The sequence below is a fragment of the Manis javanica genome, chromosome 3, assembly GCF_040802235.1.
Source record: "Manis javanica isolate MJ-LG chromosome 3, MJ_LKY, whole genome shotgun sequence".
Lineage (NCBI taxonomy): Eukaryota > Metazoa > Chordata > Mammalia > Pholidota > Manidae > Manis > Manis javanica.
The window spans coordinates 101,965,109-101,979,190 of record NC_133158.1 but is presented as its reverse complement, the minus strand read 5'-3'; the positions used below and the strand labels follow the sequence as shown (position 1 = coordinate 101,979,190).

Here is a 14,082-nt window from a genome sequence, read left to right as displayed (position 1 = left end):
GTGAATCCTATCATAATAAATGATTTGATAGATTTATTGATTGAAAATTATTTGAACATATGATAATACAAAATTTGTATTGGTTCTACTGATGTGACATTCACTATACTGAGTGCTTTATGTGGATATTCTTATTTAATATTTTCAATAAGCCTGCAAAATATGCAATGTAGTAGAGGGAAATGAAGTCTAAGAAGTTAAGCGACTGAAAGTCCATAGAACTTGTTAGTGCAAGAGACAGAAATCAGACACAAAACTCTCTGACTTTAAACATAATGCAGTTATTCATTGTGCTCTAAAAGCCCCAAGTACAAATATAATAATAAGCAAACGCAAAACAGATGAACTCATGGGAAATCACATTGGCTTAAATAAATGGCCCAGCTATTTCATAATCTACTTATTTCTGTAATTGATAAATCCAGTTACTTACAATTATGATCAACATAAATATTTACAAAGTTGGGCAAATAAACCAGGACACATAAATTTCAGCAATTGCTAGAGTGATATTAATAATAAACTACATCATACATTGATCACTACTCAATAAATGCTTCCCAAAACCATGTTATGTGGGTTCTTATAATCTCTACAGATGATGAAGATGGAAGTCATAGAGGTAACTGCCCAAAAGTGATGGGTGCAAGTTACCCTCGTGTTCTTCTTTGCTTCAAATATTGTGATCTGACTAGACTCTATTTTTATTTATTTTCATATGCTTTGATTATCAGTAATCTGATATTATTTTATAATAATATATATAATTTGAATAGATTTTATAATCCCTAGGTATAGTGATGAGAATAAGACACAAATAATTACTGTAAAAATGCAACAAAAAACTAAATATCCAAATAGAAAAAAAATCTATGGAAGTATATTTAAATAATAACAAATAGGTGGTTTAATTATTGAGGCTTTTTAAAAATACAACTCTATTTTAAAGCCTTAAAAATTAAATATTTAATTTTAACTTGAAAAATATGAGAAATGCATTGGGTATTAAAATTACACGCTGAAATTAAAAACAACTCTTTCTTAAGAAAGGTAATGATATCTTACCTCCAAAATCTAGCACAGCACTTGATATATTATAAAACCTAATATCTGTTGATTTAAATTTATACTAACCATTTTATATATCACGGTATTATAGTATGTAATCAATGGAGATTAATAGCATTCCTTATAAATCTAAAGTTATTTTGTTTTCTAATACCAATACTTTAATTTTTGACTCACAATCAATCCTATCTTTTTCGAAATATTTTAACAAGTTGCTTTATGTGACATATATATATAAGATTAATTTTATGAAACTCCAAATTAGAATATATATCTCAGATATGGTTATTATCTTTATCACACTGAAAATATATAAATACTTTCATTAAATTAGGTAAAATAAGATTATATAGAGAAGTTACAAGAAAATAAAATATCCAGTACCATAAAATAATTTTTGTTCATTAGATTAAGGGAATGTCAATATAAACAAATTCTAAAGGCATTCTCAGTCGTTTTTACATGCCATCAAGGTGTAAAATCTCTCTAATTGGTAAAAAGTACCAAAAGAAGGAATCATTACATAAAGAAAGATGATATGGAATGCAGCAGAGACTTCTCCAAATACTTACGGGAATTGAAGTAAATCAGAATAGACTGACAGGAGAGTTTGTTCAAAAATGTTTTCTTTAAGCAGCAGTGATGAAGGTACAATGTTCAATTCAGTGGTGATAATAGCTATCAATACTGGGCATGGAAGTTGCAGAAGATGATAAGTGTGCTCATTTAGTTTTTTGTTCAGAAAAATACATAGATATTTTTCTGCATCCTCAAAGACAGACAACAAAAATAGCCTGGGTGAGCACACTGTAAATGATTTTGAATTGCCAACCCCTAAAAATGTGTTTCTTAGTGTATAGTTTTTATGCCATTCTTTGTATTTCAACTGCTTAACTGTTATTTCATTTCCAAAGGACTGCTAACAACATATCCTTGATAATGTAGCTTAACAGTTAAACACCATGCTTTTAAAACTGTGCATAGGTATAACCAAAGATATATAATAAGTATAGTGGATCTTCCTGAATTGTCAATTTATTCTACAACAAAAGCAATCATATTGTGGATACAGTATTAAATAATATATGCAAATATTTTTTAAGATGAAGCATTTTTGATAATAGTTCAATCAATAGATCAATAGATTAATGGATGATGGATAGAGGATGGATGGATGAATCAACTGATGGATGAGTAGATTTGTACATGTAATAGCCATTAATTTTCTTTTGTAGCTTCTCTCTGGGAAACTAATCCTGGCACAATTAGGATTTTTTCCAACAAGGTTACTGCCACCTTTCTTATAGAATCTGATGAAAATGATTATATTGGATTTAATGCAACATATACTGCATTTAACAGCAGAGAGCTTAATAGTAAGTGTTGTTTATTATTTAGCCTTTGGATTTTCAGATGACTTAATATTGTAATGGAATTTTAAAAGTAGCAAAACTTTTTAGAGCAAGGTCATAATCTGTTTCATTATGCATGTTCTTTAATGAAAATTTCAACCTCTAGTTGGTAATTGAATAAAATGAGAAATTAGGATATAGATCATGTTATTCAAAAGAATCAAATAATTTGAGAAAAATCATAAATCAATATAAAAATTAAATTAAATCTTTACTGCAAGCATTCAAAAAATATATATGCATAATATATATATTAGCACCAAACTAATTCTGAGAATGTTCCACATCAACTTAATTTTGACCTGAGTATTCAATTTAGTAAAAGGGAGGGAAAAAAATATGGAACAAGTTTTACGCGAGTAAACCAATAGGTAAGATATAAAATTTAAAGAGCAATAAGAATAAGCTTACCTTTGCTTAAGCACTCCTGGAGTATAAGAAACATATTAATTTAATACAGTTAGCAACAAAAATCTATTTCTTCAACTAAGTGGAATAAAACAGATTTAAGATGAATTAAAAAAAGGATGATTGTGTTCATGCCACTTAATTATAAGATGCATAAGGTTAGATTATTTTCAATGCAATCTATTACAACTAGTCACACTGTGGACAAAATTTGAAGTGTTTTCTTTCTTTCTATTTTTTTAATTCACAGATTCTGAGAAAATTAACTGTAATTTTGAAGATGGCTTTTGTTTCTGGGTCCAAGATCTAAATGATGATAATGAATGGGAAAGGGTTCAGGGAAACACCTTTCCTCCTTTTACTGGACCAAATTTTGACCACACTTTTGGCAATGTTTCAGGTATAATTCACGCTTAATTCAAAAACCAAAAGTGGTTTTGTTGTTCTGTAGTTTAGAGTGAGCCATATTAAACGCAACGCAGTCTTTTTAGGTTTTCTTTGTCAAAATCATAAACTAGCAAATGCTTTTAAAAGAAATGTGGTAATCAAATAGGCAAGTTAAAAACAAGTATTTCAAGAAATATATTCTTCTACCATATATATTCACAAAATGTTGAAAAGTACACAGAGGCCATTGAAGACCTGGATTGTCATCCTAGATTTGCCAGTTATAATTAACGAAGAGGACTTGTAGGAGGCAGTTAACTTTTCTGAACTTTGATCTACTTTGCCTTAATTTCATTTTATGTTCCTCATTGCTAGTATATAGAATACAATTGAGTTTTGTATATGTTGATCTTTTGCCCTACAGCCCTGCTGAATTTGTTAACTCTATTCATTTTTTAAAAATTCCTTAGAATTTTCAGTATACAAGACAGTGTCACCTTAAATAGAGATATAGGGATAGATAATGGTTCTCTGAGAAACTGTCTCCGTCTGTTTGGGTAGCATTAACAGAGTGCCATACACTGGTTGGCTTAAACAACAAACATTCATTTCTTACGGTTCTGGAAGCTGGAAGTTTGAGGTCAGGATGCTAAGCATGACTGGGTTCTGGTGAGAACCCTCTTGCTGTTTCACAGATACCTACCTTCTCACTGTATCCTCACATGAGAGGAAAAAAAGAGAACCTCCTATCTTTTCTCAAAGTCACAAATCCCAGCATGAGAGCTCCGCTATCATGGTTTAATCAGCTGCTAAAGGTCCCATCTCCAAATACTATCACACTGGGGATCAAGATTTCAACACAAGAATTTTGAGGTTCACAATGATTCCATTCATAGCAAGAGGTATGGAAGAGTTAATTCTAAGCATGGTCAGGAGGGAAGGGATCTTATTTGCAAGCACATTTTTCATGTGAATAAGATATTAGAATTGAATTTCAGGTGGAAAAATTAACATTGGAGACAATAGTATTTGATTGGGAAAACCTGAAGTCATGGGGAATTATTAGGAGATAAGGAACTCATGGTGAAAAGACCTCCCATGGAAACCTTGGCAGCACGTGTCCATGACACCAAAGGTAATTGCTAAACGGAGAGTTACGTGATCTAGAAGTAATGTGGATATTTTAAAAAGTAAGGAAATAACAAAAACAATGGATTAGAAATGTGTGCACTTAGGCCATTTTCTTTGACAAAAATCCATACTGTAATGAATTGTTAATAGACTACTGATGAGAATGTGATTCAATTCAAAGAACTCATTAAAACTTCCTCTACCCAGGCATTGTTCTAGACACACTGGGGACATGCATCACCTATCACCACTTCTAGGAAGTCTGTCTGGATCCTCCAAGTTGAAATCTCCCTTTCCATTAGACATGATAAGCATTTTCTTACTTGTTGCTTTTCACCACATGTCCTCTTCAGGAACACAACTCTGTGTCTTTCAGCTTTGAATTCCTAGTATGTTCTCTGTGCCTGAATCTAATTACCTGTAAAATTGTTTTTAAATATATGAATGAGTGTCTGCAACTCTGACTCAATAAGTAATTTTTGAATGAGTTATTGACTGAATGAAATTGCTTATAACGTAAAAATAACCCAAGTGCATGTGCATTGCAACTTATGATCAGTGACCATTTCTCTTACAAAAATCAATATTCTCATTTTTTTAACCTGAAAAGTAAAGAGCTGATTTAATGTTAATTGTGAATGACATCTAGGTAAGAAAATATTAAAGGGTTATTTTTTCCTGGGTAAAGATATGTATGACTAATCATGTTCCTTTAGACAATGACATCCCTAAAATAACAAAATATGGTTCATCACACTATTTCAATTTGATCAAAATATTGCTCAATAAAAAGTGACTAATCTATTTTCAGATCTATTTCTATAATTATCAATAAAAGCCCCATTCTGTTTACTCTTTTACTCCTTTATTCTAGAAGTAATTTTTGAGTCCAGGCCTTATTCATGGCCTCAAAATATATCTTTAAACAAGATAAACCAAATTTTCTGCAATCATGGAGCAGATATTTTATCCAAAAAAAAAACCAACCCAGAAAATAAGCAATATTCATGAGAAGGTTAAATGTGAATGAGTGCTCTGGGAACACAGAGCGCTTGATAAAAGCAATAATGGGGAGGGCAGGTGTGTTAAGGTGCTGTTGCAAATTAAAATAAGGTGATGAGGTTAGGTTTCATTGGAAAAGAACATTTGAGTCAAAACTTTAAGGAATTCAAGGAATTAGCCATATAGAGTAATCCAGTCAGAGAGAACAAGCAAACTAAAGATTCTAAGAGGAGTATGCCTGACTTGTTTGAAGAAAAGCCAAGGAGTGGAGTAAACAGAGCTGAGGGTTCAGTTAATAATGGTTCTTCTATGGTTTGGATTTTTTTTCTCAGTGAAAGAGGAGGTATTGGGGGTTCTTGAGCGCAGGAGTTACAGGATTCACACTGACTGGTAGGACAGTTTGTGGAAGGGAAAGAATATCATCAGGGAGATGAGTGGAAATTTATAGCCTAACTCAGAGAAGAGGCTCTGGGACTCTTAGATCAGTGGGGACATATGTGGTGACAAGAGGTCAGATTCTGGGCATAATCTAAAAGTAAAGTCGACCAGATCCTGAAAATGTGTTGCTAGTGCGGATCTATGGATAAAAATGTGTTTTGTATAGATAGCCAATCCTATTAGAAAATATGTTTAGTATTGAAAATAATGACATGATTAATCTCAAACATAATTAATCTTCTTTGAATTAGCAATTCCCCAGATCCTGTTTCTCTATGGATAAAATCTGCACAGCTCAAGACTAACCCCTAAAATGGTAATCACTCAACCCTCTAAAGAAGCCTGGCCTAAAACAGTCAAGTAATTTGACCATTTTTTTTCTTTTACTGTAATAAAAAAAAAATACCTCTACCACACTTAGGCAAGAGTAGTTAGAGGAAAGTGCAGAAAGCATTTATATCTATTGACTATGACAGATATCTTTTATGTAGTTGAAATCTTTGATGTTCAAATTATCATTTTTCTGCTTTTATGTCATCATAATAAGAGATAAAATAATTTCACTGATATTTGAAGAATATATTACCGGAGAATAATTGTTTCAGCTTGCCAACAGATTAAATAACTAAAGAAATTAGAGGAAACTGACCAAAGTGGAACAGGTTAAATGTCAGGTGAGTGTTTTAAATAGTTGGGTCAGGAACGGAATCTCAGGAGAAAGTCATGAAGCAGGAGTTATTTAAAATGAGACAAATCAGAGCAGTTCAGAGCCCACCAGAGGCAGCAGTGTAATGAGAGCAGGTGACAGGGCCTAATCGGTCCTCCCCAGCTCTCCTACTGGTGATTTCATAATCTACCAGACATTACCCACAAGGGGCATTTTTCTCCGAACCTGCGTCTTTATGTGTCAGAAATCCTGCTCTGAAATGAAGAGAATTAAATCTCTCCTGCTGTTTCTCTTATCTGGCAGGGCTTTTTGTTCTTAGCCTTCCCTTTAAATGACAGGAAACTCTAAATGAAACAGATAAACTTTGAATTAGCTTTGCTTTGGCAAATGACATCTAAAGCCCTTAACGTTTTTACTCCTTCTGAAGAACTCTCTCCTGCTGGAGCACCTGTATCTTCAATCTCTGCACTATTAATGCTCAGAGTTTCTCTGAACCTCTTAGAAGCAAAGGGAATTGGTGGAGATAGTAACGGAGATGGAGGGCAGCATCTTGGGGGTGCTCAGAAGTGACCCGTTTGTCCAGAACATTCAGGAAAAATTAGTTTAGTAACATGTGAAAACTTTGGAAATGCAGCCATCACAAAGGATTAGCTAGCCCCCCAAAAAGCATTTCTTTGTTGGCCTTCCTCAATGAAATCATAATTGTTTCTAACTCTTGGAGGTTAGCATAGTGTAGTGGTAATGATCATTAAAATAGAGACTGAAGTCTTGGCTCTGTTTAAAGCTCAGCTCTTCCATTTAGACTAGGTTTCAATGCTCTCTCTCTGCCTCAGTTTCCTCATCTGGAAAGTGGATCAATGATAATAGGACCTGACTTTAGAGAGGTATATTGTGAGCATTAAATTGATTACCTTGTTTAAGAAAAATGTAGCAAAATGCCTAGCACATGAAAAGTGCTATATAAATGTTAGGTATTATAACTATTTGCATGCCACAAAAGTAATCAACAAACACAAACTGGCTGTGGTATTGTTCTAAGTAATAGGCTAGGGAGGCAAATAGTTGAATTGCTCAATTTTCAAAAGTATATTGCCTTTTAGATGTCTGCATTTTATTTCACATAGAAACTTTCTCTAAAATAAGTTTAACTTTAGTGTTTTAATGTACTGTAGTCTTTATTTCCTTATCTTTTTTGTTATGTTGAATTTTAGAAAACAGTACTACTTTCTAGTATTGATAGACTCTAACTGAATTTGCACCATTTTTCAATATAAAGCTTTAAATATTTATCTACTGTGTTCAGTTAATTTTACATATGTAATCAGAGCTCATTGAATGATTTAAATTAGCCTACTTTCATCTTTAAAGTGATCTCCAAGTTTCTAGAAAGTTACTGTCTCTACAGTTACTGCTGTCTTTACATCAATATCAGCACATACCCAGCACTTGGTCTCTTTAAATGTGGTCTTGGGTGTGGGGAGATTAGGCTTGGCTCATGGGAAAAATAACAGAAAAAGGGATAAAAGGAAGTTGCGAGAAAAACCTAATGGCTCAAGAAAGAGGTTCACTATGTGATTAAGCTATCAAAGTATATTCAAATTTCTGGATTTTAGGCTGACTTTGAGGTTAATTTCAAGAGCTCTCAAAGACATTTTAGAAAGTTGAAGGATTTTAAGAGAAATTATCCTTTGACCATATAACTTCTTATTCTCAGTACTTATTCATGACATTCGGTCATATTTTAATTATTTCCTCCCCAACTATGCTCTAATCAAATAAATGTAAGGTTAACTTAAGAGGGGTTTGGAGTTGGGCATTTAGGGGATGGATTCTGGATTACCTCCTCTGTATCTATGTTACTTTTTTATTAATAATTGAGCACTAACTCTATAGATAAAATAAATACTCGTGAAATATCATAGATATTTCATACTTACACAAAGTATAAGTAATGTGTTCATAATATAAAATGTTGAACATGCCTTCATATCTTAGATTTTATAATCAAAATCCAATGTGCATATATCATATTTATTATTTGACCATGATTTCACCTGATAAATGATAAAATGCCCATTTACTCTTAATAATTCTTGCCTCACTGATCTAAATATGTATTGATATGTCCATCAGCAGTTCTACTAGTATTTTTCTTCATATCTTATCCTTACTCTATATGTTTTAAGTGAATGTCTTAATTTTATATGCAGCATTGCCTATAAAAATTTATGTTGGAAAGCATGAGAGAAGATGTTTGATATCAAATCAACACTAAATTTCAGCTTTTCATAAAAGCTACATTCCAATCAAATTAGACTTATCCAATATTTCATTTGCTTTATGTCATATTTTGTTACATGATTCCTGCTTTCTATCATAATATATGAGCTGCAAACTAAGAATAAGAAAACTTGAATTTCCCTAAGAAAATGTACAAGATGTTCTCACCCCAACAATTCTTCCCATACTTCAAATGACTGAAATCATTGGTTGAAATAATGAATTCCAGACCAGAAAGCACTTTATGCCATGGCTTGAGCTATTATAGAAAGCTTTTATGTGGATTGCATGTTTCCTGCTCCTCTGTGATCTGATTGTTATCATTCAAAGGAAAATGGAAGATGAAACTATTCTAAAGTCAGGTAACTTCTTATTTAGAGAAATGCAGTGTAGTCAATGGAACAAAAATCTGGCAGTTGTTGAAACTTTTAACCTTGCCTTCAAACTTGTATTTACATATTCACATATTTGATGAGTTAGTCCACCAGCATATCTGAAGTACTCTCATGTACTGATTGCCTCTAAAGAAGTAAAATTAAAATATTTAGAAAATGGGTAAACATGGAGAACAAACTGGGGATTGCCATAGGGGAGAGGGTTGTGTGGATAGAAGTAATAGGTGAAGGGAATAAAAAGGTACAAACTTGCAATAATAAAATATATATCACAGAGATGAAAAGTACAGCATATGTAATATAGTCAATAATATTGCAATATCTCTGTATGGTAATAGATGGTAACTACACTTATCATTGTGAGCATTTCATAATGTATATAATTGTCAAATCACGATGCTGTACGACTGAAAACAATATTGTATATCAACTATACATCAATTTTTTAAAAACTAAATGAGCAACCAATATTGTAGATCAGCTACACTTCAACTTATAGAAAGCATCTGATAATTGAGAATGGATATGATAATATGATGAAACAGTCACGTGGACTCAAAGAAAGTCAGAGTTTGATATAACCTTGATGGTGCCTTGTTCAAGGCTCTTGTTTCATGAACAGGGAGGTCCAGAGTTGAGAAGTGATCTTCTTAAACAATCATTTCTTATGGCAGAACAGGACTTCTGAGTTCAAGACTACTGTCCTTTCCACTCTACCTAAACATATTTCTTTATATTTTCATCTTAAAGTTGTTCTTTTCTGCTTATGAATGACATATCTCACACAATGAAAATGCTAATATTTAAGGGAAGTTAAAACTTCCTTTCCTGTTTTTGCAGGATTTTACATTTCCACCCCAACTGGACCAGGAGGAAGACAAGAAAGAGTAGGACTTTCAAGTCTCTCCTTAGACCCCATGTTGGAACCGGTCTGCCTCAGTTTCTGGTATATTGTAGACACATGTTAAATACTGTCTTATTTAATGAGTAATACTGCCTTTCTCACATTGCCAGGCTTGGATTTCACTAAGATGGTGGCCCCAAGTTTTAATGCATTTGCCATTACTTATCCAATTGATAAACAGCAAAACAGAAGACTCCTTTCCCTTCCCTAGCAAATTCCTCACTCAGGGGAAAGGGAAGCATTTCAGAGATAGTAAATGATTTAAAAGAAACCTTACTTGCATTTATTCTGATATTTTAGGAATCCAATAATTTTTGTTTCCAAACTAGGTATTTTATGTATGGTGAAAATGTCTATAAATTAAGCATTAATATCAGCAGTGATCAAAACATGGAGAAGACAGTTTTCCAAAAGGAAGGCAATTATGGAGAAAACTGGAATTATGGACAAGTAACATTAAATGAAACAGTGGGATTTAAGGTTGGCAAATACTTTGTGATTTGTAATCATGTTTGTATTTCAAAAATGGTGCTGCAATTATAGTTTAAGGTGATACAATGAAAAAATTTATTTTCTGAATATCCAAGTCACTTTCTCTACTTTCCTAGTCTAACCTCTTTTTTCTAAATCTTTAACTGCCTTTATTTTCATTTATTCATTGACTTATTTGAAACCACTTATTGAAGATAAGTTTACTAGATAAAAGTACTACTTCTAATGACCCATAACATCTATACAAGCCTTGTAGGATATTTCAGCTTTCCTTAGCCACTTTCCAGCCCAAGCCAACTATGTCTTCCTCTGTCCCCTGCCTATGTAGGACAGCACATAGGTCAGCCCTGCACTTTTCTAGGAAATCATCCTTTCCTATTAGAGCATCCATACTCATCAGTTTCCATCTACCCTGCCCCACTGTGACTTAATCTCTATATATTTCCTTTAGAAACAAATTACATGAGCTGTATCATTACCAAGTCTCTCTGATCATTTATTTCACATTAAGATGAATCAATTTTTCAGATAACAATGTGTTCTCTTCCCAAGGGTGCTTACAACTAAAATATAGGATAATATAAGCTAATAGTTTGACCACATTCACAATGTTTTAATTGGGTAATTTCAGAAAAGAAAGGATAACTTTCAGAAGATGTATATTTGGACAGACATCATCATCAGTGAAGGCTTCAGTTCTCGGCCATGACTTTGCTTTAGGCAGGCGGTAATCAACGACCCTTATCGAATTCCTCTCATCTTTCTTCTTCCCTTTCCTTTTTCCTTCTTTTTTTTCCTTCTGATTCTATCCTTTCCTGTGAATTTTTTCCTCCAACTTTGCTGTTTTCTGATAATTCAGGAAAGAGTAAAGGAAAACGGAACCTCAAAGCAAAAAGATGGCAGAGGCAGGGAGATAAATACAGTCATCCCCTATTATCTGTGGGGAAGACGTGCCAAGAACCCCAGTGATGCCTGAAGCTTCTATATACTGAACCTTATCTATCATCTCTCTATCCACTTATGCCTCAGTTTCTGGTATATTGCCTTATATATGCCTCACTTATCTATGCCTGTATACAGATATATCTTTGGTGAAGTCAATTTATAAATTAGGCACAATAAGAGATTAACAATAATAACTAGTAATCAAATGGAGCAATTATAACAATATACTGTAATAAAAGTTATATGAATGCTGCCTCTCTCAAAATATATTATTGCTCTGTACTCACCTTTCTTCTGATGAGATGAGATGATAAAATACTTATGGGATGAGATGAAGTGAGGTGAAGGAGGTAGGCGTTGTGGCGTTGCATTAGGCTGCTACTGACCTTCTGACACTATGTCAGCAGGATCATCTGCTTCTGGCCTGTGGCTGATCTCCAGTAACTTAAAGTAGGGAAAGTGAAACCACAGATAAGGGGGCACTACTATATTTCAGTGGCCAATTCTGACTCAACTCACTGAGCATTTTTTTTGAAGTAATATAACTGGATCCATTTTTTCAAAGTCAGCTCACCAGGCAGAGTGCGGGCACCAAGTCCTCCAAGGATCTGCACCTTGGCTTTGCCGCTCTGTTGTGAAAATCTTAACAAGTCACTTCACTCTCTGAAATTTAGCTTTTGTATATTTGAAAGGGAGAGAATAATCCCTATTTGGAAATATCTAGCATGAAGTAGGTAGAATGAATGAACAAAAGGGCAAATGTGTGACTACAATAGGGTTGAAAAAAATTAAATAAAATAATGTATACAAGTGCCTAGGCTAGCAATTAGCATAAAACAGGTCTTTAGTTTATGCCTTTCCTCTCCTACATGGGACAGGATCAATGGAAATTCAGCTCAATATACCCACTGTCCTTAGGAACCTGATTGTTTCAGCTGACCACCAGACCTTCTGCCTAAATCTGGGTGTGTGTGCTCTGGGAGCCACCCTCCCACAGTGTCCCGTGCCAGCTCCCCGGGTGGATGGTGACCAGCACCGGCTGGCCCTGGATGATCACCTTATACTCACATTTGCTCTTGTGCCCCTCTTCTCTCATTTAATTTATCCAGTCAGTGTGCCACCTCCTCAGGGCTTGTATTTTCTACGAGGATGGACAACTAACTGGATTTCTAATATTGCTGGGGGTAGAATCTGTGAGAATGTTACCGTGCCCTGCCAGACGATCCATAAGCATAGCAGAGTACAATGGAATATGACAATGTCATGAGAGGGAGACAAACATACACAGAGACAGAAACTGTGCCAATATTGCCCAACTCAGAAGGAAGACACGAGTGAAAATGTAGCTTAATGTGAACACATAATTAGGGAGTTGGGCTCAGCAGAAGGACCTTAAAAACATGATCCATTCATATTTTGCTATGCAGGAAATTGTCCTCATATATTTGCAGATGGCAGTATTGGTTCTCAGAGGACACTGGGCCCCAAGAAGAATTAAGTCAGAGAAGATTGGACTGGAATTGTTTCATATGCCTCTCTGATTTGCAGATTACTTTCAATGCTTTTAAAAACCAGTTTCTGAGTGATATCGCTTTGGATGACATTAGTCTGTCACATGGGATTTGCAATGTGAGTCTTTATCCAGAGCCCACTTTGGTGCCAACTCCTCCACCAGAACTCCCTAGTAAGTAACTTTAATGTGTATTTTCCCTAATTCAGTCGACATTTTCGGGTAGATCCTCTTCTGGTCTTTTAAAATTTCTAATATATTCTCACTGAAAATCAAAGTCTTTAAAAATGGAAGCTAGCAAAGTATTGCATGCTGTGCATATACCCAAAATGCAACCACTCAGTACTTTATGCATCATATTTATGATGATTTTTGTATATTTTCACTTTTTAAAGTAATGAAGGTGCTGATTTCCATTTTCTTTTCACTAGAATAAAAACTAAAGCTCTGTCAGCCATGTGGCATAGCCTATATAGTCTTTTGAGAAGAAGGCTTAAGATTTTCATAGCTTTCTTAAAAAGTGAAGTTAGGATCTCAGGAGGAGTTTGGTTAAACCTAAAACCCACCAAACGTATTTCCAGAATAATTTAATAGTAATGATTGGGCCTCGAATTTGAATATGCAGACCTGGATTACACAAAAGTTTTTGTCTTGAAATGATGTCTTTGTAAGGCCTGGGAGCCACGAATGTGTGACAGCTGAGCCGTGGCAGCCAGGGGTTCCTTTCATACAAAAGAACAAAACGGAGGCTGTCTCCCTACGCACTTAACACGAATTGGAAATATGACGTTTAAGAGGCAGTTGGGACATTACCGTCCATCTATCATATCAAAGGAGACGATCATTTTATACCACTTTCAGACTGTGGAATTTGACTGAAAAAAAAATACTTATAATGATAAATTATATCAAGCATTTATTGTCCTCCTGTTAGGATATTTTCACTGCATTGTATTTTTGATATGAAAACATCTCTTCTGTCTTCGGTAATGGTGGTTGGAAGATGACCAGCCTATGGCTTTGCTTGTGTCTGACCTCACGCA

General features: G+C 34.2%; 1 protein-coding gene across 1 annotated transcript in view; it reads left to right on the top strand.

Annotated features, from left to right (window-relative positions):
* TMPRSS15 (transmembrane serine protease 15) overlaps positions 1-14,082 on the top strand; it is a 120,619-nt gene that overhangs the window by 41,349 nt on the left and 65,188 nt on the right. The window contains exons 9-13 of the mRNA XM_037012626.2: positions 2,304-2,444; positions 3,139-3,288; positions 10,029-10,134; positions 10,422-10,572; positions 13,078-13,213. Of these exons, the coding sequence (XP_036868521.1) occupies positions 2,304-2,444; positions 3,139-3,288; positions 10,029-10,134; positions 10,422-10,572; positions 13,078-13,213 (684 nt within the window). The remainder of the gene's footprint in view (positions 1-2,303; positions 2,445-3,138; positions 3,289-10,028; positions 10,135-10,421; positions 10,573-13,077; positions 13,214-14,082) is intronic.